Source organism: Dendrobates tinctorius, unplaced genomic scaffold, assembly GCF_039654945.1.
Source record: "Dendrobates tinctorius isolate UK_male_01 unplaced genomic scaffold, ASM3965494v1 ptg000063l, whole genome shotgun sequence".
NCBI classification, from domain to species: Eukaryota; Metazoa; Chordata; class Amphibia; order Anura; family Dendrobatidae; genus Dendrobates; species Dendrobates tinctorius.
Window position 1 is genome coordinate 11,490,926 of NW_027361731.1, and position 22,470 is coordinate 11,513,395.

Sequence of the window (22,470 nt, forward strand, 5' to 3'; positions counted from 1 at the left end):
TGTAGCTCCCCACAGGTGGAGCTGTAGTCCCAGGGCAGTGTAAGTGTAGCTGGCACGGTGATGTAGCAGTGCCGGAAAGGTAGGAAGCAGACAAAGACACAGCGGTTGCAGTTTCTGTACCTTTACTTGATATATGCAGTCCAGGGTCCTGATTACAGATGGTATTGGAGCAGGTTAGTCTGGAAGCAGATCAGGATTCTCTCTCATCAGAAGGGCTGTGCAGTCTCCTTCCTAGCGCTTTGTAATGTGAAGCACTCCAGTACTTAGTTACTCTGAAATGCCTCCTGACAGATGTTCTCAGAACCTCACTTGCACGGCAGACAGCTGTAGCCTCTCTCGGGGACTCCTCTCCTGAGTCCTGGCTCTCTATCCAAGCTGCTGTTGTGCCCTCAAGTCATAGATGGGAATTTACAGCCTCCTACTCCTCAGGTATCTGTGGCAGGACCGTTAGTATCCGTACCACCGTGGAGACCAGGCTCCAGTTCTTGCGCTCTTGCGGTGAGGGAGCTCTCCACTCTCCACCCGGAGCTCAACCTCCACTTCTCTCCACACGTCTGCACACGTGGACCTCCTTCAACGAACTGATCACTCCTTCCTCTTGGCCCTGAGAGCACTCCTCCCCTCAATTCCTGCTTCAGAGTTCCCCCTGCTGGCCTGGAGTGGAACTGTGTTGCATGCATTAGGTAACCTGCTGGAGAGGCCCATCACTGCTTCCAAGCCTGGCATTACCCTCCCCTGGAGGAAGGCAAAGCCAGTGTGGCGACCATACTCCTGGGAGTGCCACATTTCCGTTGCTAAATCACATCGCAGAAAAATACGCAGCAGGCTCATTCTTTTTGTGGAAAATGTGCGGATGGTACCCAGGGTCTGGAGGAGAGGAGACTGTCATCCAGGCTCTGGGTACAGCTCCCGTTCCCAGTGATGCCTTGCGCGGCAATGACCTGTGATGACGTAGCGGTCTCGCGTGATGCTACATCATCAGAGGTCATTGTCGCGCAAGGCATCACTGGGACCGGGAGCTGACAGGAGCATCGCAATGATTGGGAACGCTGTGGGGGACACCGGAAGGTGAGAATATCACGATTTTTTTAAAATTATTTTTAACATTATATATCCTTTACTACTGATGCCACATAGGCAGCCTCAATAGTGAAAAAAAGTTGGTCACGCTTGTCAAACACTATGTTTGACGAGTGTGACCAACCTGTCAATCAGTATGCAAATTTTTTTGGTTTTTTGGGTATTTCCTGCGGCAGGGAGTTGCGGAATTGCTGCGGAAAATTCCATGAAAAATCCGCACGTGTGCACATAGCCCAACTCTCTCCTTGTTTCCTGGTCTAGTTTTGTGTGACCGAGCAGCAGCGCAGAGATGACAGCGAGCGGCGGCCAGGACTAGCCGTCATACATGTCCTCTCCACATCCGGAAATCATCATCACAAGCTCAGTAATACAGCAAATCTCTTCCTGCTGCCAAATTTTCTGCTCCCTGAAATCTCTGCTGCTCCCAGACTGGCACGGAAAGGGGCGCCCAGGCATGCAGGAGGGATCCCCGCCTCTGTGTGGAGCACAAGGCAAGGGCTGTGCAGAGGGATCCGGTGTACAGCAGGATGAGTCAGTCCCCGGGTAAGACCTGGCTCCTCCGTGCTGCTCAGGGGGGCGGTAGCTGCAAGTTCACTCACTTAATGCAGGGATACTTCTTGCAATACTACTCTTCTAGGGTGTATCTCAGCCGAGTTATGGTGGTACCTCAGTGTGGAATAGCATTATCCAGGGAGTCCAGTCATCTTCATAGTGGGTGGTGGGGAGGTCCTGGGGTCAGTAGTAGCTGGTGACACTTAGGGGTCGTAACATTGTTACATTGTAGCCATGATTTAACCCTTTCTCTGGGAAGGTGTCCATACACAGACAGCCGATAACCAATCATCATGGTGACAGTCGTCTGTTTCCATCAACTTTGTTATATGTGTGCAGTGGGCACCTCTAGTAAGGTGGGCACGAGATGGCGGGTCTTGTCACCTCTGCCTCACACATACGTTACTATGAGGTGTACTTTATTCCTGCCACATTTCTTTCTTGGCCTACTGAGAGAAATGTTTTCACCAGTTGAACGTTATACAACCTGAGGATTGTGCATGTGTGAGCTGCCCGCATGTAGTAATACGTGTGTGTGTATATATATATATATAATTTACTTACTCCGTCCCCTATATAAACCCTGCCCTTCCGACCGCCGTCCACATTCCCATGCCTCTGTTCCAATCCTGGGGTCTTTTTTGTCCCCCCTTGGTCCTCCACATGCTGAACATCTGGGACATGACTAACATTGCGCATTGTGCGCTTGTTCGTCTCCAGATGCAGCGTCGTGTCCAGTGTGTGAGGAGACGGTGACATGTCTGTGGCGTTAACCCCTCTGCTGCCATGTTGGGCACAGCCTGTGACAAGGAGCGTCTCTTCCTGCGTATCCGGCCACAGGCTGCACATCGTAGGCTGCTTCTTCTATTTGGGGAAGTTCATGAAGCAGAAGCTTCTGTGTGACTCATGTGAAGTAACTTGTCTAACAGGTCATGGGTCCAGGTCAGCAGGTGATTGCAGACTATTAGCTGGTTTCGATGTTAGGTACAGGTGAGTCAGAACTAGATGTTGGGTGGAAGCCTTCCAGTATTTGTAAGGCCTCGTGCACACGCTGAGTGTTTGGTGAGCTTTTACCTTAGTACTTATAAGGCCGCGTGCACACGCTGAGTGTTTGGTGAGTTTTTTGCTCAGTATTTGTGAGACCTCATGGACACACTGAGTATTTGGTGTTTTTTACCTCAGTATTTGTGAGGCCTCGTATTTGTAACCCCTTCCCGCCCCTTGACGCACTGTATGCGTCATGAAAGCTAGTGACTTTCCTGACCCCGTCACATGACCGGGGGGCCCACAGAGTCTGAACAGCCCGGGGCCCTGGCTACCCTTAATCCACCCGTGCTCGGGAGATATGATTTACCCAGGGAACCACTCTACGCAGGTATGGTATGTGTGTCTACAATCGTAGTGATTGAACTGACTCGGAGGATAATTTATCTCTCTAGGGGACCTTCTAGCCAACAAGTGTTGTGCAACATGTCCCACTGCAGGGTTCTGGTGTGGTATTGGGCCCAGAGAACCATGGGTATACATGAAGTGAGTGAGCCTAGTAGTGACATTGCCCCCCTTAGAATGACTGAAGGGTTATGTATTGCCCCGAGTGTTTGTCGCAGAATACTGTCCACTTTTGTCTCTGGTAACCGATATTCTCGTATCTTGGAATCGAGGACAAGGCCAAGGAACTGCTGCAGTTCCAGGGGCTGCAACTGTGATTTTTTGAAATTTATAATCCATCCCAGCTCTTGAAGGCTGGATATTACTTTTCCTAATGGTGCGGTGCAATGTAATTCCGCGTGTCTCACAATTAGCAGATCATCTAGATAAGGGATCACAAGAATATCCTATTCATGTAAATGTGCCATAACTTCTGCCATTATCTTAGTAAAAACTCGGAGTGCAACAGCAACCCCGAAGGGAAGTGCTCCGAATTGGAAATGGCTTATTATTCCACCTAATGAAACCGCTACGCTTTGAAACTGCTGGTGGTCTGCGTGTATCGGGACGAGATAGTAAGCGTCATTAAGGTCTAAGACCACCTTGAAACCTCCATTGAATAATAGCTTTATGGCAGATTTAACTGACTCTATCTTGTAGGAGCGAATTAAAATAAAATTATTGAGGCCTTTGAGATTTATGATAGTACGGAAGGAGCCATCTGGCTTCTTGACAAAAAAGAGGGAGGAGTAGAATGCCTTACCTCTTTGTACCTCTCGAACTTCCACCAGGACTCCCCTCAAATTTTAGCCCCGTCTTAATGACGCTCTGAATCCAATGGCTATTTGAAATATTTGTCCAGGCCGGATAGAAGTGTAAAAGCCTGCCTCCGACCTGGTCCGTCAGCCATTGCGGCTTTCTGCGGTCACGGGAGGAATTGAACATACATCCTCTACCTTTCTTCCTGCTGCTGTCGTATCTGGTTCCCTCTATTTGACCTTCTTTGGTCAAACCACCTTCTATTAGAGTCCCCCTGTATGGGGTCTTCCCAAGTAAGGGAACCGTTTTTTGCAATCGCCCGCTTTTTCCAATAACTCATCTAGCACCGAGCCAACTAGATGTCCCCCTTCACATGGGATATTGCACAGCTTTGATCTAGCCTGCATATCCCCTGGCCAACACTTCAGCCATATGGCTCTGCGGGCAGCATTAGACAGGGCCGACAATCTGGCAGCTAGTTTTACAGAGTCCGCTGATGCGTCTGAAAGAAACGCCGCTGCACCCTGGATCATAGGAAGGGAGGATAAATTTCTTCCTTAGGAACCTTGTCCCTGAGCTGTTCCTCTAGGCGGTCTAACCACACCATCAGAGACCGGGCTGTACATGTGGCTGCTATAGCTGGCCTAAGAGATCCTGCTGAAGTTTCCCAAGACCCCTTAAGGAACACATCAGCCTTTCTGTCTAGCGGATCTTTTAAACTACCTAAGTCCTCGAATGGTAGAGAGGTTCATTTACAAGCTTTGGCCACCGCTGCATCAAGCTTTGGGGCTTTATCCCATGCAGCTGATGCTGTTTCCTCAAACGGGTACCTCCTTTTAAATGCTGACAGTAAGGAACCCTTTCTTTTGGGTTTTTTCCATTCCCGAGTAATTGGGGAATCTATTTTATCAATGACTGGAAAGGATCTACGAGTCTTTTCGTCTAGTCCTTTAAACGTAAGATCCTGCATTGATCTTTCTGACTGAGGCTCCTCAATCCCCATAGTACTGATCACTGCTTTCACCCGGGGATTTATCTGGTCGAGCGGGAAGCATGAGAGACCTCCTCTGCCCTCTGAAGACGACGAGGATGATGGGGAGGAATCTGATTTTAATTCCCCTGAGTCGCTCCCTGAATCTGAAATCGGGAGCCCGGGTTCTACCTTCGTAACCCGTCTTTCCTATGATAGGGCTTTAACTGTACCCCTGCCTCCTGTCTGACTAACTCCCTCAGAGTGGTGATCAAGTCTGGAGTCTCTTCCGCTACTAAGTTCTGGATGCACGGTCTGCACAGCCTTTTCCCGTGGCCATCAGGGAGTGGAACCCCACATTCAGCACACTCCGTGTTTGGTTTTTGCGGAACCTGAGGGGAGACAATATATAGCCAAGTGAACTTTCAAGGAGATCACTTACCCACGGTCTGTAAGTAAGTGAGTGGTACCATAATCTGCGGGGGGTCCTTCCCAGCCGATGACTCTGCAGCCTGAGGACTTGCCGGACTTAGAATTATGACTGGACTTAGCTCCTGTAAGGCGGCTACTGCCACTAGACTGCCGTTGGGAAGCTGATCCATAAGGCTTCTTAGAGAGAAGCTGTCTGCATTCTCTGTAGTCAACTGTGTGCGTGTATCTGTGATAATTGCCGTAGCGGCACTGAAAACACACTCTGACATCACACTAGCAGCAGGGCAGGCCAGCACCTCCAAGGCATATAAGGAGATGTCTGGCCAACTATGTAGCTTGGATACCCAGTAATTAAACGGAACAGAAGCATCAGGAAGGACACAGGTTTGGTCACTTAGATAGTCGTTGACCATCTTGTTCAACTTCTCCCTCCTTGACATTGTTACTGTTCCAGCTAGTCCTTGGTGATGAGCCGGTTTATTGAAGATGGCCCAGTTTGTGGACATTTTACCACCACCTCTTTTGGACCTGCTTGGCGTGTCTCTCCCCATTAATGCATGCTGTTGCACAGAGTTGGTACCTCTGCTAACAGCGGTGTCTGAGGGTGCTGTTGCCATCAAATGATCGACAAAGGCCCTTTTGAAGAATTCAATTGTGAAACCCCTTGGTGACTGCAACAGTAGCGAAGGAAATTTGTCCTTGTACCGTGGGTCTAGAATGGTTGCCAACCAGTATAGGTTGCTAATGAAAATGTGGATTACGTGAGGGTTTTGGCACAGACAGTCAGATATGAAGTGTGCCATGTGTGCTAAGCTGCAAAGAGGCAAATCTTCTGTGACCCCAGGAGGAACAATACCCATCCTCTCCTCATACTGACTCTCCTCTACCTCCTCGTCTCCAGCCCACCCATGCTGGACCGACATGAAGCTGGGGTTGGGATTCCCCTCTGTAGCATGAGGTGTCCCCTCGGTTCCAGTGCAAAATAAGTCCTCTCCCTCCTCGTTTTCATCCTCTTCATCCCCCAATGTTGTCTGATGATATTGGCTGGGTAGGATCACCCATTGTGAAATCATGCTTGATACCCAGCTGTTGGGCACACAAAGATTCCAATTTTTGGATTCTGCAGTGATTTTTTCAGCAGACATAGCATAAGGATGGTTACGATGATAAAAGCCTGATCACCGCTCACAACCTTGGTGCAGTACTCAAAGTTACCAAGCACCACACAAATATCAGCGATCCACACCCACTCGACAGTTGCTTTGTGTCTTTGCTGAATCTCAGTGTGACAGGCATGTTTAAGCTGGTATTCAACAAGTGCCCTATGCTGCTCACTTATCCTTGCCAACATATGATATGTTGAGTTCCGCCATGTTGGCAGGTCGCAAATTAGTCAGTGGTTTGGCAAATTAAATTGCTTTTGAAGCGCTGCAAGACCGACAAGAGCATTTGAGGAATGGCAGAAATGGGCGCAAATACAGAGCACCTTCTTAAGTACAGTAGGTACAGCAAGTCTTGGTATGTTTTTATACATTTCTGCACCACTAGGTTCAGCACATGAGCCATGCATGGCACGTGGACCAGCTTCCCGAGCTTTAAAGCCGCCACCAGGTTACGCCCATTGTCGCAGACAACCAGACCAGGTTGGAGTTGCAGTGGGGAGAGCCACTGATCGGTCTGTTGTTTTAGTCCTTGCCACAGCTCTGCTGCAGTGTGTGGCGTTTCACCTAAGCAGATCAGCTTTAGCAGAGTATGTTACATAGTAACATAGTAACATAGTAATTAAGGTTGAAGGGAGACTTTAAGTCCATCTAGTTCAACCCATATCCTATCCTAACTTGCCCTAACATGTTGATCCAGAGGAAGGCAAAAAAAACCCATGTGGCAAACAGTAAGCTTCACATTGGGGAAAAAAATTCCTTCCCGACTCCACATACGGCAATCAGACTAGCTCCCTGGATCAACGCAACACTAAGGAAACTAGTGTATATACCCTGTAATATTATACTTTTCAAGAAAGGCATCCAGTCCCCTCTTAAATTTTAGTAGGGAATCAATCACTACAACATCATATGGCAGAGAGTTCCATAGTCTCACTGCTCGTACAGTAAAGAATCCACGTCTGTGAGTATGCTTAAACCTTCTTTCCTCCAGACGTAGAGGATGCCCCCTTGTCCCCGTCACAGGTCTGAGTAAAAAGATCATTAGAAAGGTCTTGGTATTGTCCCCGTATATATATATACATTGTAATAAGATCACCCCTAAGCCTTCGATTCTCCAAACTAAATAACCCCAAGTGTAATAACCTGTCTTGGTATTGCAGATCCCCCAGTTCCCTAATAACCTTGGTCGCTCTTCTCTGCACCCGCTCCAGTTCAGCTATGTCTTTCTTATACACCGGAGACCAGAACTGTACACAGTATTCTAAGTGTGGTCGCACTAGTGACTTATATAGAGGTAAAATTATGTTCTCCTCCTTAGCATCTATGCCTCTTTTAATGCATCCCATTATTTTATTTGCCTTTGCAGCAGCTGCCTGACACTGGCCACTAAATGTGAGTTTGTTGTCCACCCATACACCCAGGTCTTTTTCAGTGACAGTTTTGCCCAGTGTTTTACAATTAAGCACATAATTATACATCTTGTTCATTCTACCCAAGTGCATGACCTAACATTTATCTCCATTAAAGCTCATTTGCCATTTATCAGCCCAAGCTTCTAGTTTACATAAATCCTCCTGTAATATAAAATTGTCCTCCTTTGTATTGATTACCCTGCAGAGTTTAGTGTCATCTGCAAATATTGAAATTCTACTCTCTATGCCCCTTACAAGGTCATTAATAAATATGTTAAAAAGAAGCGGGCCCAAAACTGACCCCTGTGGTACCCCACTGCCAACCGTGACCCAGTCTGAGTGTGCTCCATTAATAACCACCCTTTGTTTCCTATCCCTGAGCCAGCTCTTAACCCACCTACACATATTTTCCCCTATCCCCATTGTTCTCATTTTATGTATCAACCTTTTGTGTGGCACCGTATCAAAAGCTTTTGAAAAGTCCATGCACACCACTGCATTCCCTTGGTCCAGTCCGGAGCTTACCTCTTCATAAAAGCTTATGTTGCCGCTTTACCGATGCGCTGCTGCACAACTCCCAACTTGGGAGTGATGTGGAGGGTAATTCAGCATAGGATGACGAGGTGGAGGAGGAGGAAGAGGGGAGACAGGACATATATGATGAGGCGGAAACCCTGATTGAGGTTGGGCCCTCTATTTGTGGCATGGGTAGGATATGTGATGGTCCAGTTTGAGACTTTGTCCCACCCTCCTCCAGGTTGAGCGAGTGTGCCGTGACAGAGATGTAACAGTCCCTGGCCACATGTACTTGTCCACATGTCTGTTGTAAGGTGGATCTTCCCGGTTACGGCGTTGGTGAGATCACGCTTTAGACTAAGACGAGCTGGTGTAACGCAGGGACGTCACATCGGGAAAAATACTGCCAGCTGGGAACCGAGTATCGTGGGGCAGCCACAGCCAACAGATCACGGAAAGACTGTGTCCCCACCAGCCTAACCGGCAACATCTCCACAGCTAGCAACTTGGCAATGTGCGCGTTCAGTATTTGTGCTTGTGGGTGCGTGGCTTGGTATTTACACCTCCTTTCATACATCTGGGGCACAGACAATTGGACGCTTTCCTGGTACAAACAAGTGGATGAGCCTGTTGTGTCCTGTGTCTGTGCAACCACACCTTGTGAGCAAGAGGTATGATGATCACCTGCATCCTGGCCAGCATATTGGGAAGGACAGATCACAGGCCACATGGCAGTGGTTTGACCCGCAGACATCGATTTGGTACCCTGTTGTTCAACCCACCGACTAGGGTGCTTGGCTGCCATGTGTTTCCACATACTGGTGGTGCTTTGGTTGCCTTTGCCTTGGCCTCTGCTCAGCTTCCTATGGCAGATGCTACAGATGACATTTGGTTCAGAAGGTCTACGGAAAATTTTTTTACTGACAGTGGCTAAACGCACCCTTGCCTTGACTTGGGGCGCAGAGGGATTGCTCTTGGCAACAGTTGACACACTTCACACTCTGCTCAAACCAGTAGCCCTTGGTGCCTATGTTGGTGCTACGTATCCACTTTCTTCCTCTGTGCTGCTGTGATGGCTAGGCGTGCCAGCGGTTCAGGTCAGATCGGTGGTTTCATCATCAACCACCTCGTAGTCCATGTCATCCTCCTTACATGTTGATATTGGCTACTGCCCAGATGGCAACTCTTTGTCATCACCATCATCCTCCATCTCTTCACCCAGTATATCATGTGGATAAAAGTGGCTTTCTTCTGGCCGTGGGGTTTCAAATATTTGGCCATCATCAACAGACGATACCTCACGTTCCTCTTCAATGTCGCGCGGTGAGAGGCCAGAGGCAACAAAAGGAAATGGACCAAACAGATCCTCGGAGTGGCCAAGGTTGGGGTCAAATGTTTCCTGCGACTCTTGACAGGGTGATGAACTAGGAACAGATTGAGAATAGGCTGACCCAGCATTCCCTGTATGGACAGGAGACTGTTTTGTCATGGACGATTGGGTGCTACTAGTGTGGTAGGGGGCTGGATTGGTGGGTGGTCCACTGCTTACCACGACCGGATGATGCAAAGACAAGACGGAGGCAGAATTCAGTTGTAACAGATCCGGGTTTATTGGCCGTCCTCCTGACGACCTTAGCCATGCACCGCAGGTCCTTTGCAGCTCTCCATTTCCAGGCCCGGGTACCTTTCACCTTTCCTTTAGTCATGATGACATCCCTCGCGGATCTTTCGCTGGGGCTGTCGTAGACCAATCTACCGCCAGCGCTTCACCTGCCCGAGGTCGTCGTCCAATCGGTACCCCGGGGCCTCGTCTGTCCTGCGGTACGTCGTGTCAGGGCCACCCCCCGTCTTCTCCTGTCAGTCCCCTGGTCGAGCTCGTCACCGTTCTCCATCATCTGTCCTGAGTCTTACTCTGCTGAGCTCCTCCCGGGACTAGTCTCTCTGAAACCCCAACCAGTCCTATTTATCCCCTCTCTCACTGGGAATTCCCCTCCTGGGTTCCTATCTACCCGCCACCCATGACTAAGCAGTTTCTATAGCCGTAAGCTGATGTTAAGTCCTGAACTACACTCCCCCTGCCATCTTGTGGTCAAATTTCGGTACTGCACTCCTTTTTCTGGTCTCTCCCTGCTGTTACCTTTCTGTCATTGCCAATCTCCGTCTGTAGCGCACAAATCGTCCCCTCCTACTTCCAGTCAAGTCTGCCCATCAAGTCACCTTCCCCACACTAGAAAATTGCGTTGAGGCCTTATCAGCCATCCAAGACAGTATCTGCTCTTGTTCTTCTGGCTTCCAGACCTGTTTAAGTTCCAGACAGGGAAATTTTGTCAGGAACCTAGATGCATCAACCTTCTTCGGTCTGTTATGGTTGTCCCACTAGGGTGAGACCCTTTTTAATTGTCTGTGGCCAAATTATATGTGAGAACATGTACATGCAAGAAAAATACACCAGACGTGTTAGTGCCTAAAATGGGTTCATCTCCTTTATTACAGGAAGATCAGTCGGTTTTTAAAGAGAAAAAAACAAGGTGCTTGCCAAGTTATTGCCTCATGGCTTATCGGTACAGGAACAATGGCTTTTGGTCACAAGATAATGCCTAGAACTTTCGCTATGTGTTCTTAGCAGCTGCAAGCTGGTTATGCAAATATCCATTACAGGTCAAGTTATTGGCAAGCGTAGCAAACAATACACCAAGAATTACTGAATCATAACGTGTTAGCAGAAATAGCTTTTAAGATTTAATTCTCAGTATATATATATATTGGATACCTTCTCAACTAAATATTGATTTCATATCCTTATCAGGTCTCCCAGACTCTGTGCCTTGTTGGGCACAAATGACAACCCCACGTCCTCGTCCCTTCACAACAGCCTTTGTAGGATTTTGTGATTTTTCTGCCATTGTTGCAGATGTTCAGATGCAGATATTGGGGAACAAGGTGCTGTTAGTACTTTGTGGAAGGTAGCATTACAGCCTAGTACTGCTTTGTGTTTTACAAACAGCACCACAACAGCACAAAAATATTGCCCTGAGGTTCAAGGCGAGATTACACACCCCAGTCACCACACAAGACAGCGGTGCTGGCTGCGTGTCAGTTGTGCAGTATTGTGCGTCCTATTCACTGTGAACACAGCACCGAAACAGCACAAAAAAACTGTCCTGCAGGGGTAAATGAGACCCCAAAAATAGCTGGGAAAACCATCACTACTCAGTCCCTGACCTTCTACTTTCAGCCCTGAAAAGCTTTTGAGTTTTACAGAGGATTTCTGGATTTGCACAAACAAACACAACTCTCCCTAGCAGCTGCTCACACTCCCTACACTAGCTGTATTCTAGCACCAGGTTTCATACCTTTAATTGATCATCACATTAAATTCAGAAAATATGTAATCGGGCAACTCCTTAACACAAGCAAACCTACAAAAAGCCACATGAGTTCACAACAATGCCCATCAGTCAAAAATTACTCTTTTTATAAACCACACAAAAACAAGTTCAAAAACACGAAAACCATGCAGTGTTTGGTTGTAATTGGATTGTGTCAAGTGGCTATGCTGCTCAGTCTTCCACCTTATATATACTCACTGGTTTTGCACTTGTATAAATATTTTTATTATTATTATTATAAAACCACATACAAGAGCAAAACCAGTGAGAATATATAAGGTGGAAGACTGAGCAGCATAGCCACTTGACACAATCCAATTACAACCAAACACTGCATGGTTTTCGTGTTTTTGAACTTGTTTTTGTGTGGTTTATAAAAAGAGTAATTTTTGAATGATGGGCATTGTTGTGAACTCATGTGGCTTTTTGTGGGTTTATTAGCTGTATTCTGCATGCAATGTACAGAAAATGGCGGCAGCAGGGCTTAGATAGAGCCAGGCTATGAGTCATGTATGACCCTGGGCGGCCAGCCAATCACAGTAATGCCGCCCACAAGCAAGAAGGGTGCGGCGTTACTGTGATTGGCAAATGCTGGGCGGGACAATAGAATCGTGCGAAGCAAGTAGTCTAATACTCGCTATGCACCAAGTACCGCGAGAACTTCATTACTCGCCGAGTACCGAACACCCACGACTGTGCTCGCTCATCCCTACCTAGGGCCCCACTTTGCCTAAAACCGGCCCTGTCTCCCAGACATTATGATTTCACAAATCCCTAGCCTTTATAATGATATTGCACTAACTCCCTGACAGACCGCAGCATGGCCATTAGTTAAAAGCTGCTAATGATCTTCGGAGCAGGTAAGTTTTCCCTGAGTGGTATATATTGGGCCGTCTGAAAACTGAGTTTAGTCTAGGACAATTTGTCCGTACTACTAATTGACTGGTCTTACAATACCAAACTAGGGCAGTCCCTATAGGAGGAAAAGAACAATAATTATACTGCATTTTCACATACTTTCTATTCCTGACTGACCGCCACTGGACTGGCTTATTAACTTACAAAGTATATAGCTTGAAGTCTGGGATCTGCTATATAAGGCTAGTTTTGGATAACACGATACATGTTTTTTTTGGCTAGTCTCACTTGCATATAGGTCAGTTTTAAATAGTCTCTTAATGAGTTGCCTTTGGTGAGGATGATGAAACCCGTAGAAATGAGAGGCTTGGAGAGTGAGTGAGTGTATATACATCACCTCACCCTATATACTGAAATGTGGGGTATAGGTTTTTTCTATTAGTCCCCTTCTGACTAACCTTCAGGGGGTGAATTGGTATAGTTTTACATTTGGAAGATAAAGCTTTATCCTTGTATCAGCAAACAAGAGGAATGACAAGAGACAACCCCTTTAAGATGATCTAATTTTGGTTAAAACAATTCCAACAATCTGAACATAAAAAGGCTTCTCCCCATGTGACATCTCTGATGTTTATTGACAGTTGATTTCCAAATAAAATATTTCCCACATCAAGAAAATGAAAAAGGCTTCTCCTTTGTGTGACTGCTCTGATGTCTAACAAGATGTGCTTTCCAGTTAAAACATTTCCCACATTCTGAACAGGAAAAAGGCTTCTCCCCTGTGTGAGTTCTCCCATGGCTATCAAGATGCGCTTTCCGGTTAAAACATTTCCCACATTCTGAACAGGAAAAACGCTTCTCCCTTGTGTGACCGCTCTGATGTCTAACAAGATGCGCTTTCTGGTTAAAACATTTCTCACATTCTGAACAGGAAAAAGGCTTCTCCCCAGTATGAGTTCTCCAGTGGTTATCAAGAAGCGCTTTCCACTTAAAACATTTCCCACATTCTGAACAGGAAAAAGGCTTCTCCCCTGTATGAGTTCTCCAGTGGCTATCAAGATGCACTTTCCAGTTAAAACATTTCCCACATTCTGAGCAGGAAAAAGGCTTCTCCCCTGTGTGAGTTCTCCAGTGGTTATCAAGATGACCTTTCTTGATAAAACATTTCCCACATTCTGAACAGGAAAAAGGCTTCACTCCTGTGTGAGTTCTCCAGTGGTCATCAAGATAACCTTTCTGGTTAAAACATTTCCCACATTCTGAACAGGAAAAAGGCTTCTCCCCTGTGTGACCGCTCTGATGTCTAACAAGAACCGATTTCTGGTTAAAACATTTCCCACATTCTGAACAGGAAAAAGGCTTCTCCCCTGTGTGAGTTCTCCAATGGTTATCAAGATGAACTTTCTGGTTAAAACATTTCCCACATTCTGAACATGAAAAAGGTGTCTCCCCCGTGTGAGTTCTCCAGTGGTCATCAAGATGACCTTTCTTGTTAAAACATTTCCCACATTCTGAACAGGAAAAAGGCTTCTCCCCTGTGTGACTGCTCTGATGTCTAACAAGAACTGATTTCTGATTAAAACATTTCCCACATTCTGAACAGGAAAAAGGCTTCTCCCCTGTGTGAATTATCTGGTGTCTATAAAGAATCGATTTCTTGCTAAAACATTTCCCACATTCTGAACAGGAAAAAGGCTTCTCCCCTGTGTGAATTCTCTGGTGGTTAATAAAATATGATTTCTGTGTAAAACATTTCCCACATTCTGAACAGGAAAATGACTTCTTTGCTTGAGGAGCAATTTGTTTTTTAATGTCTCTTTTGTGACTTTGATTTTCCTTAGTACTCGGTAATGAGTCAGAAGATGGGACCTGTTTCATAGGGTCAGATGACAGATCTTTGCTGTGAATGGATGATGGTATATCTAGAGTAATAGCATTCACTTCAGCTGTATCTTGTAGGATCTCAAGATCATCAGATTTAAAAATTGAAGATATCAGCTCTCCCTCTGATTTCCTGGTACAGTCATCTGCTAAGACAAAAACAATTATTTTCTTTTTAATAAAATATCCATGAATTTTATATTTTTGAACATCTCTACTTAAGCTATCCATAAAAATGGCAAGCTAAGTAAAAAAATGTAATTATTTACAACACAATGACAGTTCACAGTCTAATAGAAAACCTTCTAGGATGAACCAGTAGTGTGCGGTGTTCAACTGTTTGTTCATTCTGCCTCCCAAATATTGAATAAAAAGAAACCAACCAATGTTAGTTAGGTGAAAATACCAATTCTCATTTTTATTAATATTTATATAACGCCATTGATTCCATGGTGCTGTACATGAGAGGGGGTTACAAATTCAGGGTCGGACTGGGGTGTCTAGGGCCCACCAAGGGAATTAATTTTAGGGGCCCACCTACAATAATGTACAACTCAACATTTAGGCTTTGAGACCGCGGAATTACACCATGGGTTCTTTTGCCGTATATCCCACGCCAAATCTACATCATTTCAGCATCCTAATTCTACTAAAAGCTGCACCGTTGTTCATATGCTGCAGATCTTTCCGCACTACGATTCATTTAATCCTTTAGGGCCGCAGGCCTGTTTTCACCTTAATGCCCAGGCCATTTTTTGCAAATCTGACCTGAGTTACTTTGAAGTTAAAAAGTGACCCCATTTTGGAATCTACACCCTCAAGGATTGATGTAGGGGGTATAGTGATCACTTTGTCCCAACAAGAGTTCCATGGTAGATGCTACATAGCCCAGCCAATCGAAGCGTTCGTATCTGCAGGGGGGGCTAAAATTCACCCGGACCAGCCAGGCAGCGTTGCTGCCTGCCGGTCTTAGCGGCGAAAGCCTCCCGGTACCCGTGCGATTAGCTGCCCCAATAGGCAGCACAGGTCCCCAATAGGCAGCATTGGTCCCTATAGGCAGCACAGGTTCCCAATAGGCAGCACAACTCCCCAATAGGCAGCACAGGTCCCCAAAAGGCAACACAGGTCCCCAATAGGTAGCACACGTCCCCAATAGGCAGCACAGGTCCCCAATAGGCAGCATTGGTCCCTATAGGCAGCACAGGTTCCCAATAGGCAGCACAACTCCCCAATAGGCAGCACAGGTCCCCAATAGGTAGCACACATCCCCAATAGGCAGCACAGGTCCCCAATAGGCAGCACAGGTCCCCAATAGGCAGCATTGGTCCCCAATAGGCAGCATTGGTCCCAAATAGGGAGCAAAGGTCCCCAATAGGCAGCACAGGTCCCCAATAGGCAGCACAGGTCCCCAATAGGGAGCATTGTTCCCAATAGGCAGCATTGGTCCCCAATAGGCAGCATTGGTCCCAAATAGGGAGCACAGGTCCCCAATAGGCAGCACAGGTCCCAATAGGCAGCACAGGTCCCCAATAGGTAGCATTGTCCCCAATAGGCAGCACAGGTCCCCAATAGGCAGCACAGGTCCCAATAGGCAGCACAGGTCCCCAATAGGCAGCATTGTTCCCTATAGCCAACATTGGTCCCCAATAGGCAGCACAGGTCCCCAATAGGCAGCATTGGTCCCCAATAGGCAGCATTGGTCCCAAATAGGGAGCAAAGGTCCCCAATAGGCAGCACAGGTCCCCAATAGGCAGCACAGGTCCCCAATAGGCAGCATTGGTCCCCAATAGGCAGCATTGGTCCCAAATAGGGAGCACAGGTCCCCAATAGGGAGCACAGGTCCCAATAGGCAGCACAGGTCCCCAATAGGTAGCATTGTACCCAATAGGCAGCACAGGTCCCCAATAGGCAGCACAGGCCCCAATAGGCAGCACAGGTCCCCAATAGGCAGCATTGTTCCCTATAGGCAGCATTGGTCCCCAATAGGCAGCACAGGTCCCCAATAGACAGCACAGGTCCCTATAGGCAGCACAGGTCCCCAATAGGCAGGCACAGGTCCCTAATAGGCAGCATTGTTCCCTAATAGGCAGCACAGGTCCCCAATAGGCAGGCACAGGTCCCTAGTAGGCAGCACAGGTCCCCAATAGGCAGGCACAGGTCCCTAGTAGGCAGCACAGGTCCCTAATAGGCAGCACAGGTCCCCAATAGGCAGGCACAGGTCCCTAATAGGCAGCATTGTTCCTTAATAGGCAGGCACAGGTCCCCAATAGGCAGGCACAGGTCCCTAGTAGGCAGCACAGGTCCCCAATAGGCAGGCACAGGTCCCCAATAGGCAGGCACAGGTCCCTAGTAGGCAGCACAGGTCCCCAATACGCAGCACATACAGACAGTAACTCACTGACCCGGCGTTGGCCTGTGTACCAGATACACAGGCGACAGGCTGCAACGCGTCTGACTCTGAAGAAGAAGAAGACTGTCACTGTAATCCCACGGCCGCGGTTGAGGCCTCCTGGATGGCCAGGCCCCGCACTGCCCGTCCTGCTCCTCCGGCCTCCGGGTGTGCGCAAATCACCGGTCCGTCACGCTGCCTGGGCTCAGCTCACATTGACTTGACAAGTCTGGACGGTGGCGGTGACTCCTCCAGCGAGCTCCAGTTACCCGCCAATGCCGCACTGCGCGCAGGAATCAGTGCGCGGGGCGGGGGCCTCCGGGGTGTGCTGTGCTCTGTCCAGTAGTCAGAGACAGAGCAGAGAACGACCCGATGTATCAATGCGCGGTATCCGGCGCGGCGGGCGGGACTAGGAAGCAGAGCAAGAGTCCTCCTCTGCTCCTGCTCCTTGCCGGCTGCACTGCAGGAACATCAAAGTACCGGATCGCGGCTGTGAATCTCCCCGGTTCGGGGAACTGGCTGCTTTTTTAACAACCGGTTCCACCGAACCGGGGAGAACCCGCTGAATCCCATCCCTGGGCAGGGCCGGCTCCAGGTTTTTGAGGGCCCCGGGCGAAAAAGTCTCAGTTGGCCCCCCCTTAACACATACCACGACTCATGCCGTGTGACATCCGTGGTGACGGCCAAAAACGGACTTCTCTCTGTGTGGATCACACGGACACGCATGTGATCCACACGGACACTCGCTCTGTGGCAAAACACGTTCATGTGATGGAGGCTACTGATTAGTAGTGTACGCATGAAAGAAAGAAGAGAGGGGAAATAAAGAACAGAGAAAGAAAGAGAAAGAAAGAGAAAGAATGGAAGGAAGAACAGAGAAAGATACAGAGAGAGAAAGAAAGAACATAGAAAGAACGAACAGAGAAAGAAAGAAAGAAAGAAAATAAAGAACAGAGAGAAAGAAAGGAAGAACAGAGAGAGAAAGAAAAGAACAGAGAGAAAGAGAAAGAAAGAGGGTAAAGAAAGAAAGAACAGATAGAGAAAGAAAGAGGGGAAAGAAAGAACAGAGAGAAAGAAGAAAGAAAGAAAAAGGACAAAGAGAAAGAAAGAGTGGACAGAAAAAAGAACAGAGAGAGAAAGAAAGAAAGAAAGAAAGAAAGAAAGAAAGAGGGGAATAAAGAACAGAGAGGGAGAGAAAAAAGGGGAAAGAAAGAACGGAGAGAGAAAAAGAGTTGACAGAAAAAAAGAACAGGGAGAGAGAGAAAAAGAAGGAGGGGAAAGAAAGAACAGAGAGGTAGAGAGAAAAAGAAAGAGGGGAAAGAACAGAGAGCAAGAGGGGAAAGAAAGAACAGAGAGAGAGAAAGAAAGAGAGGAAAGAGAGAACAGACAGAGAGAAAGAACAGAGACAGAAAGAAAGAAAGAGAACAGAGAGCGAAAGAACAGAGAGAGAGAAAAAAAGATTAGAGAGAAAGAACAGAGAGAGAAAGAAACAGAGAAAGAAAAATTCTATAAAGATACTATAGCAGCCCAGCTCCCATTGTAGTGCCTACCTGAGCCTCCTGGTGCAGGACATATCATGATCCGCTCACATGGCCAACATCCCCGATTCCAAGGCGATCTCGCTGTCTGCTGTCAGAGGAGGACACGGTGATGGATCTGAAGCATTCCTTGAAGTGCCTCCATGGTTCCGTCACAATCTCCTACTGAAATGACCTAATTTCTGGTCAGCTTCCAGCACGTCACTTCCGGTAGAACGTTACGTGCAAGTTTTAAATTGCTCCTTGGGGCTCCGCTGTGTACTCCTGTGTCCCGCGGGGAAAGTAATCTCCCGGCTGGGGCAGTCTCTCTCTCAAAATCGGGACTGTCTCGCTGGATCCGGGACAGTTGGGACTCGGGAGGTATAAATGCTCCCCACCATACACTTCGTACATGCACGGCTCCGCTTTGTATGCCTCATACACACACGGCTCCGCTCCGTACACCTTGTACACACGCGGCTTCACTCCGTACACCCCCGGCTCTGCTCCGCTCCATAAACACACGGCTCAGCTCCGTACACACAGGGCTCCGTTCCGTACATCTCGTACACACACGGCCCTGCTCCATACACCTCGTACACACACGGCTTCGCTCCGTACACCTCGTACACACACGGGTCTGCTCCGTACACCTCGTACACACACGGCTCTGCTCTGTACAACTTGTAAACCCCTCCTGACCCCACCCAAGAACACACATGGCTCTGCTACATCCACCTTGTTAAACCCCTCCCTGACACAACACAAGTACACACACGGCTCTGCTGCATCCACCTTGTAAACCCCTCCTGACCCCACACAAGTACACACACGGCTCTGCTACATCCACCTTGTTAAACCCCTCCCTGACCCCACACAAGTACACACATGGCTCTGCTACATCCACCTTGATAAACCCCTCCCTGACCCCACACAAGTACACACACGGCTCTGCTACATCCACCTTGTAAACCCTTCCTGACCCCACACAAAGTACACACACGGCTCTGCTACATCCACCTTGTTAAACCCCTCCCTGACCCCACACAAGTACACACATGGCTCTGCTACATCCACCTTGTTAAACCCCTCCCTGACCCCACACAAGTACACACACGGCTCTGCTACATCCACCTTGTTAAACCCCTCCCTGACCCCACACAAGTACACACACGGCCCTGCTACATTCACCTTGTTAAACCTCTCCTGACCCCACACAAAGTACACACACGGCTCTGCCACATCCACCTTGTAAACCCCTCCTGACCCCACAGAAGTACACACGCGGCTCTGCTACATCCACCTTGTTAAACCCCTCCCTGACCCCACACAAGTACACACACGGCTCTGCTACATCCACCTTGTAAAACCCCTCCCTGACCCCACACAAGTACACACACGGCCCTGCTTCATCCACCTTGTTAAACCCCTCCCTGACCCCACACAAGTACACACACGGCCCTGCTTCATCCACCTTGTTAAACCCCTCCCTGACCCCACACAAGTACACACGGCTCTGCTACATCCACCTTGTAAAACCCCTCCCTGACCCCACACAAGTACATACACGGCTCTGCTACATGCACCTTGTAAAACACCTCCCTGACCTCACTGTCCCACACATAAACGTTACCGCATCCATCCAGACCAGCACCATAATGAAAAGCGACCAGCACAGCAGAGTCCTGCAGCCACCCTGATCATGTGACCCGACTCCTCCCCTCCTGTGACCTCATCACAGGTCCTGTGCTGGCACCGCACACAAGATTACAGCCGAAGGAAGCGATGATCATTGCTGGCTGTAAGGGGCTGTGTCACTGCGTGGGTCCCTCGCGGAGGGCGCAGGATGGGGTCAGTACATGGGGGGCGTGGCGGCGGCCGGCGGGTATCCCAGACAGCATGAGTGGGCCCTCCCATCTCGCCAGGGCCCCGGCACTTGCCCGGGTGCGCCGGGTTCTGACGCCGGCCCTGCCCCTGGGTACGAGCGACCAGTGAGTGACAGTGACATTCGGGGGCGGGGCCCACCGAGAGATCCAACGGTACCTCGGTGGGCCAGTCCGAGCCTGTACAAATTACAGATACCACTTACAGTAAACAAACTAACAATCACAGACTGATACAGAGGAGAGAGGACCCTGCCCTTTCAGGCTTACATTCTACAGGATGGTGGGGAAGGAGACAGACAAAAAATTCCCCACTCCGGTCCATCATCTGTCAATGGAAAAACAGAGGTTCCCACACTACTAGTGGCTCAAAGGCTGTTGAAAAGCAACAAGGTTTCCATAAAACAATCCTGCAAGATCCGCTCTCACTTCTGAGTCTTGCAGTGTGCTCACACAACATTTAGGATCCCTGTATTTAGCAATATTATAGTGAGAAGAATCCATTTAATTTATGGTGTGTGTCTCCTGGAGCACAATCTGGGCACTATGTGTTGGGTAATAAAATGGCAAATGTGTAATTTTCACTCTCCAACATCCACTGTGTGTTAATTTCTGGAAAGTGGCTGTGGAGAAAAAAATATTCATTCCTCCTAAGTATTTTGACTGTTCTGGTTTTCTGTCATTTGGTTATATTAGGGCTCCTGCATATGGTGTGTCCAATCTCATCTGGGATCTGTTCCTACTGTCCAGCTGGAGTAATCTGCTCCCTACGTCAGCCAATTGGAAAGGACCACACCCTACTAAAGCCGGAATCTGCCAGATACAGCATTGTTCTCCTCTGGTTCAGTCCTCTGTGCTCAGCTCGTGGCTTGTGTATTTGTTTCCTGTTGTGACCGTGGCCCGTTTACTGACTACTCTTGTGTCTTCTGATTCTGTATTCTGTCCTGATTCTGACTCGGCTACATGAGTATTCTTCTTCCCATCTATCACCATAGATTAGAAGGTAACACCAAGGTTCAAGCCTAAGGGGCCCTGTGTAAGTCCAGATTCCATGTAAGGGTGTTAAAAGAGCAATGAGCAAGGCAATTCTTGGGATATGGAAAGCAGAGAAAGTAGTGCCAAGCATGTTCATGGTGGACATCGTCTGAGGTGCCAGGTGACCAAGAACAGTGCTCCCAGTACATTGTGTCTGCAAACAGGGCTGCCAGTAGGAATTTTGGGGCCCCATAGTAACAAAATTTTCGGGGCCTGCTTGAGACTCTGCCCAGGCTCCACCTCTCGAACTGTCCACAGCCCCTCTGCTCTCTCTTGGAAAAACTCCACTTCTCACCAATCAGACATTAACAGTTCCCATCTCCAGATCACACACATAGCCAGCAGCTATTGTTTTGGCCACAAGATTTTTTAAATCTGCCACCACGACAAGGTAGACTCTTTTGGCCAGGCCCTACTCTATTCTAACCTATTAAACACTGGTTAAAATATCCAATAAAATTTAGGGGTTTTTTTTATTATTTATTTTTCAGTTTTAAAGATGACCAATAATATCACATCCAAAAGGGACAAATATCACTGCATATCAACATAGAAGAAAAAAAAAAAGTATTCAGCTCACCATTAGATGAATTTCTGTGGCTTTGGGTGTGGACTTCAGGATGGTGCTCGGAAAAAGCGGCTGTGGTAATCAAACAAAAAAGTTCCAGCAACATCCAAATCAGATTGTCGAATAGACGTTAAAACTTCATCTTTATTGCAATGCCTTTAAAAACATGCTGTTAAAATTGTAAATCCAGGGGATTACGCGTTTCGAACAAAAATGTTCCTCGTCATAGCCATGTCTGTGATCAGTACAAAAAGCAGAGTAAAATAGAAAAGGAGGAAGGAAAAGGAAATGAAGTGAGCAATTAATCATGCAAATAAGACAATTATACTAATGACACAGAGAGAAAAAAAAACACATGAATTCAGTAATAATACATAATATCCGTTCTCTTATTCAATCCAGGAGGGACTCTGCAATTAAACTTAAAAATAAATTGCGCTTCTTGAAATGCAATACTTTGTCTCTGTCACCGCCTCGATCACTGGTAAGAACTTCCTCTAATGCAGGAACATGAAAAAAATCTAAACAACCTTTATGGACAGACGAAAAATGATAAGAAGCTCCTGATAAACTTCCTGTCCTGACATTTGTAGCCTCATATATGTGTTCCGCCGGCAAGATTTCATATCGGATGCTAC

General features: G+C 47.7%; 1 protein-coding gene across 2 annotated transcripts in view; it reads right to left on the reverse strand.

Moving 5' to 3' along the window:
* Nucleotides 1-13,164: 13,164 nt before the first annotated feature.
* Nucleotides 13,165-22,470, reverse strand: part of LOC141094215 (uncharacterized) — a 39,142-nt gene continuing 29,836 nt past the window's right edge. Inside the window, exon 11 of one of the 2 annotated variants that reach the window (XM_073580013.1) lies at nucleotides 13,165-14,586. In XM_073580013.1, the coding sequence (XP_073436114.1) occupies nucleotides 13,229-14,586 (1,358 nt within the window). In that variant the 3' untranslated portion in view covers nucleotides 13,165-13,228. Of the gene's footprint in view, nucleotides 14,590-22,470 lie in introns of both variants that reach the window. The other variant, XM_073580012.1, reaches the window with a different exon arrangement.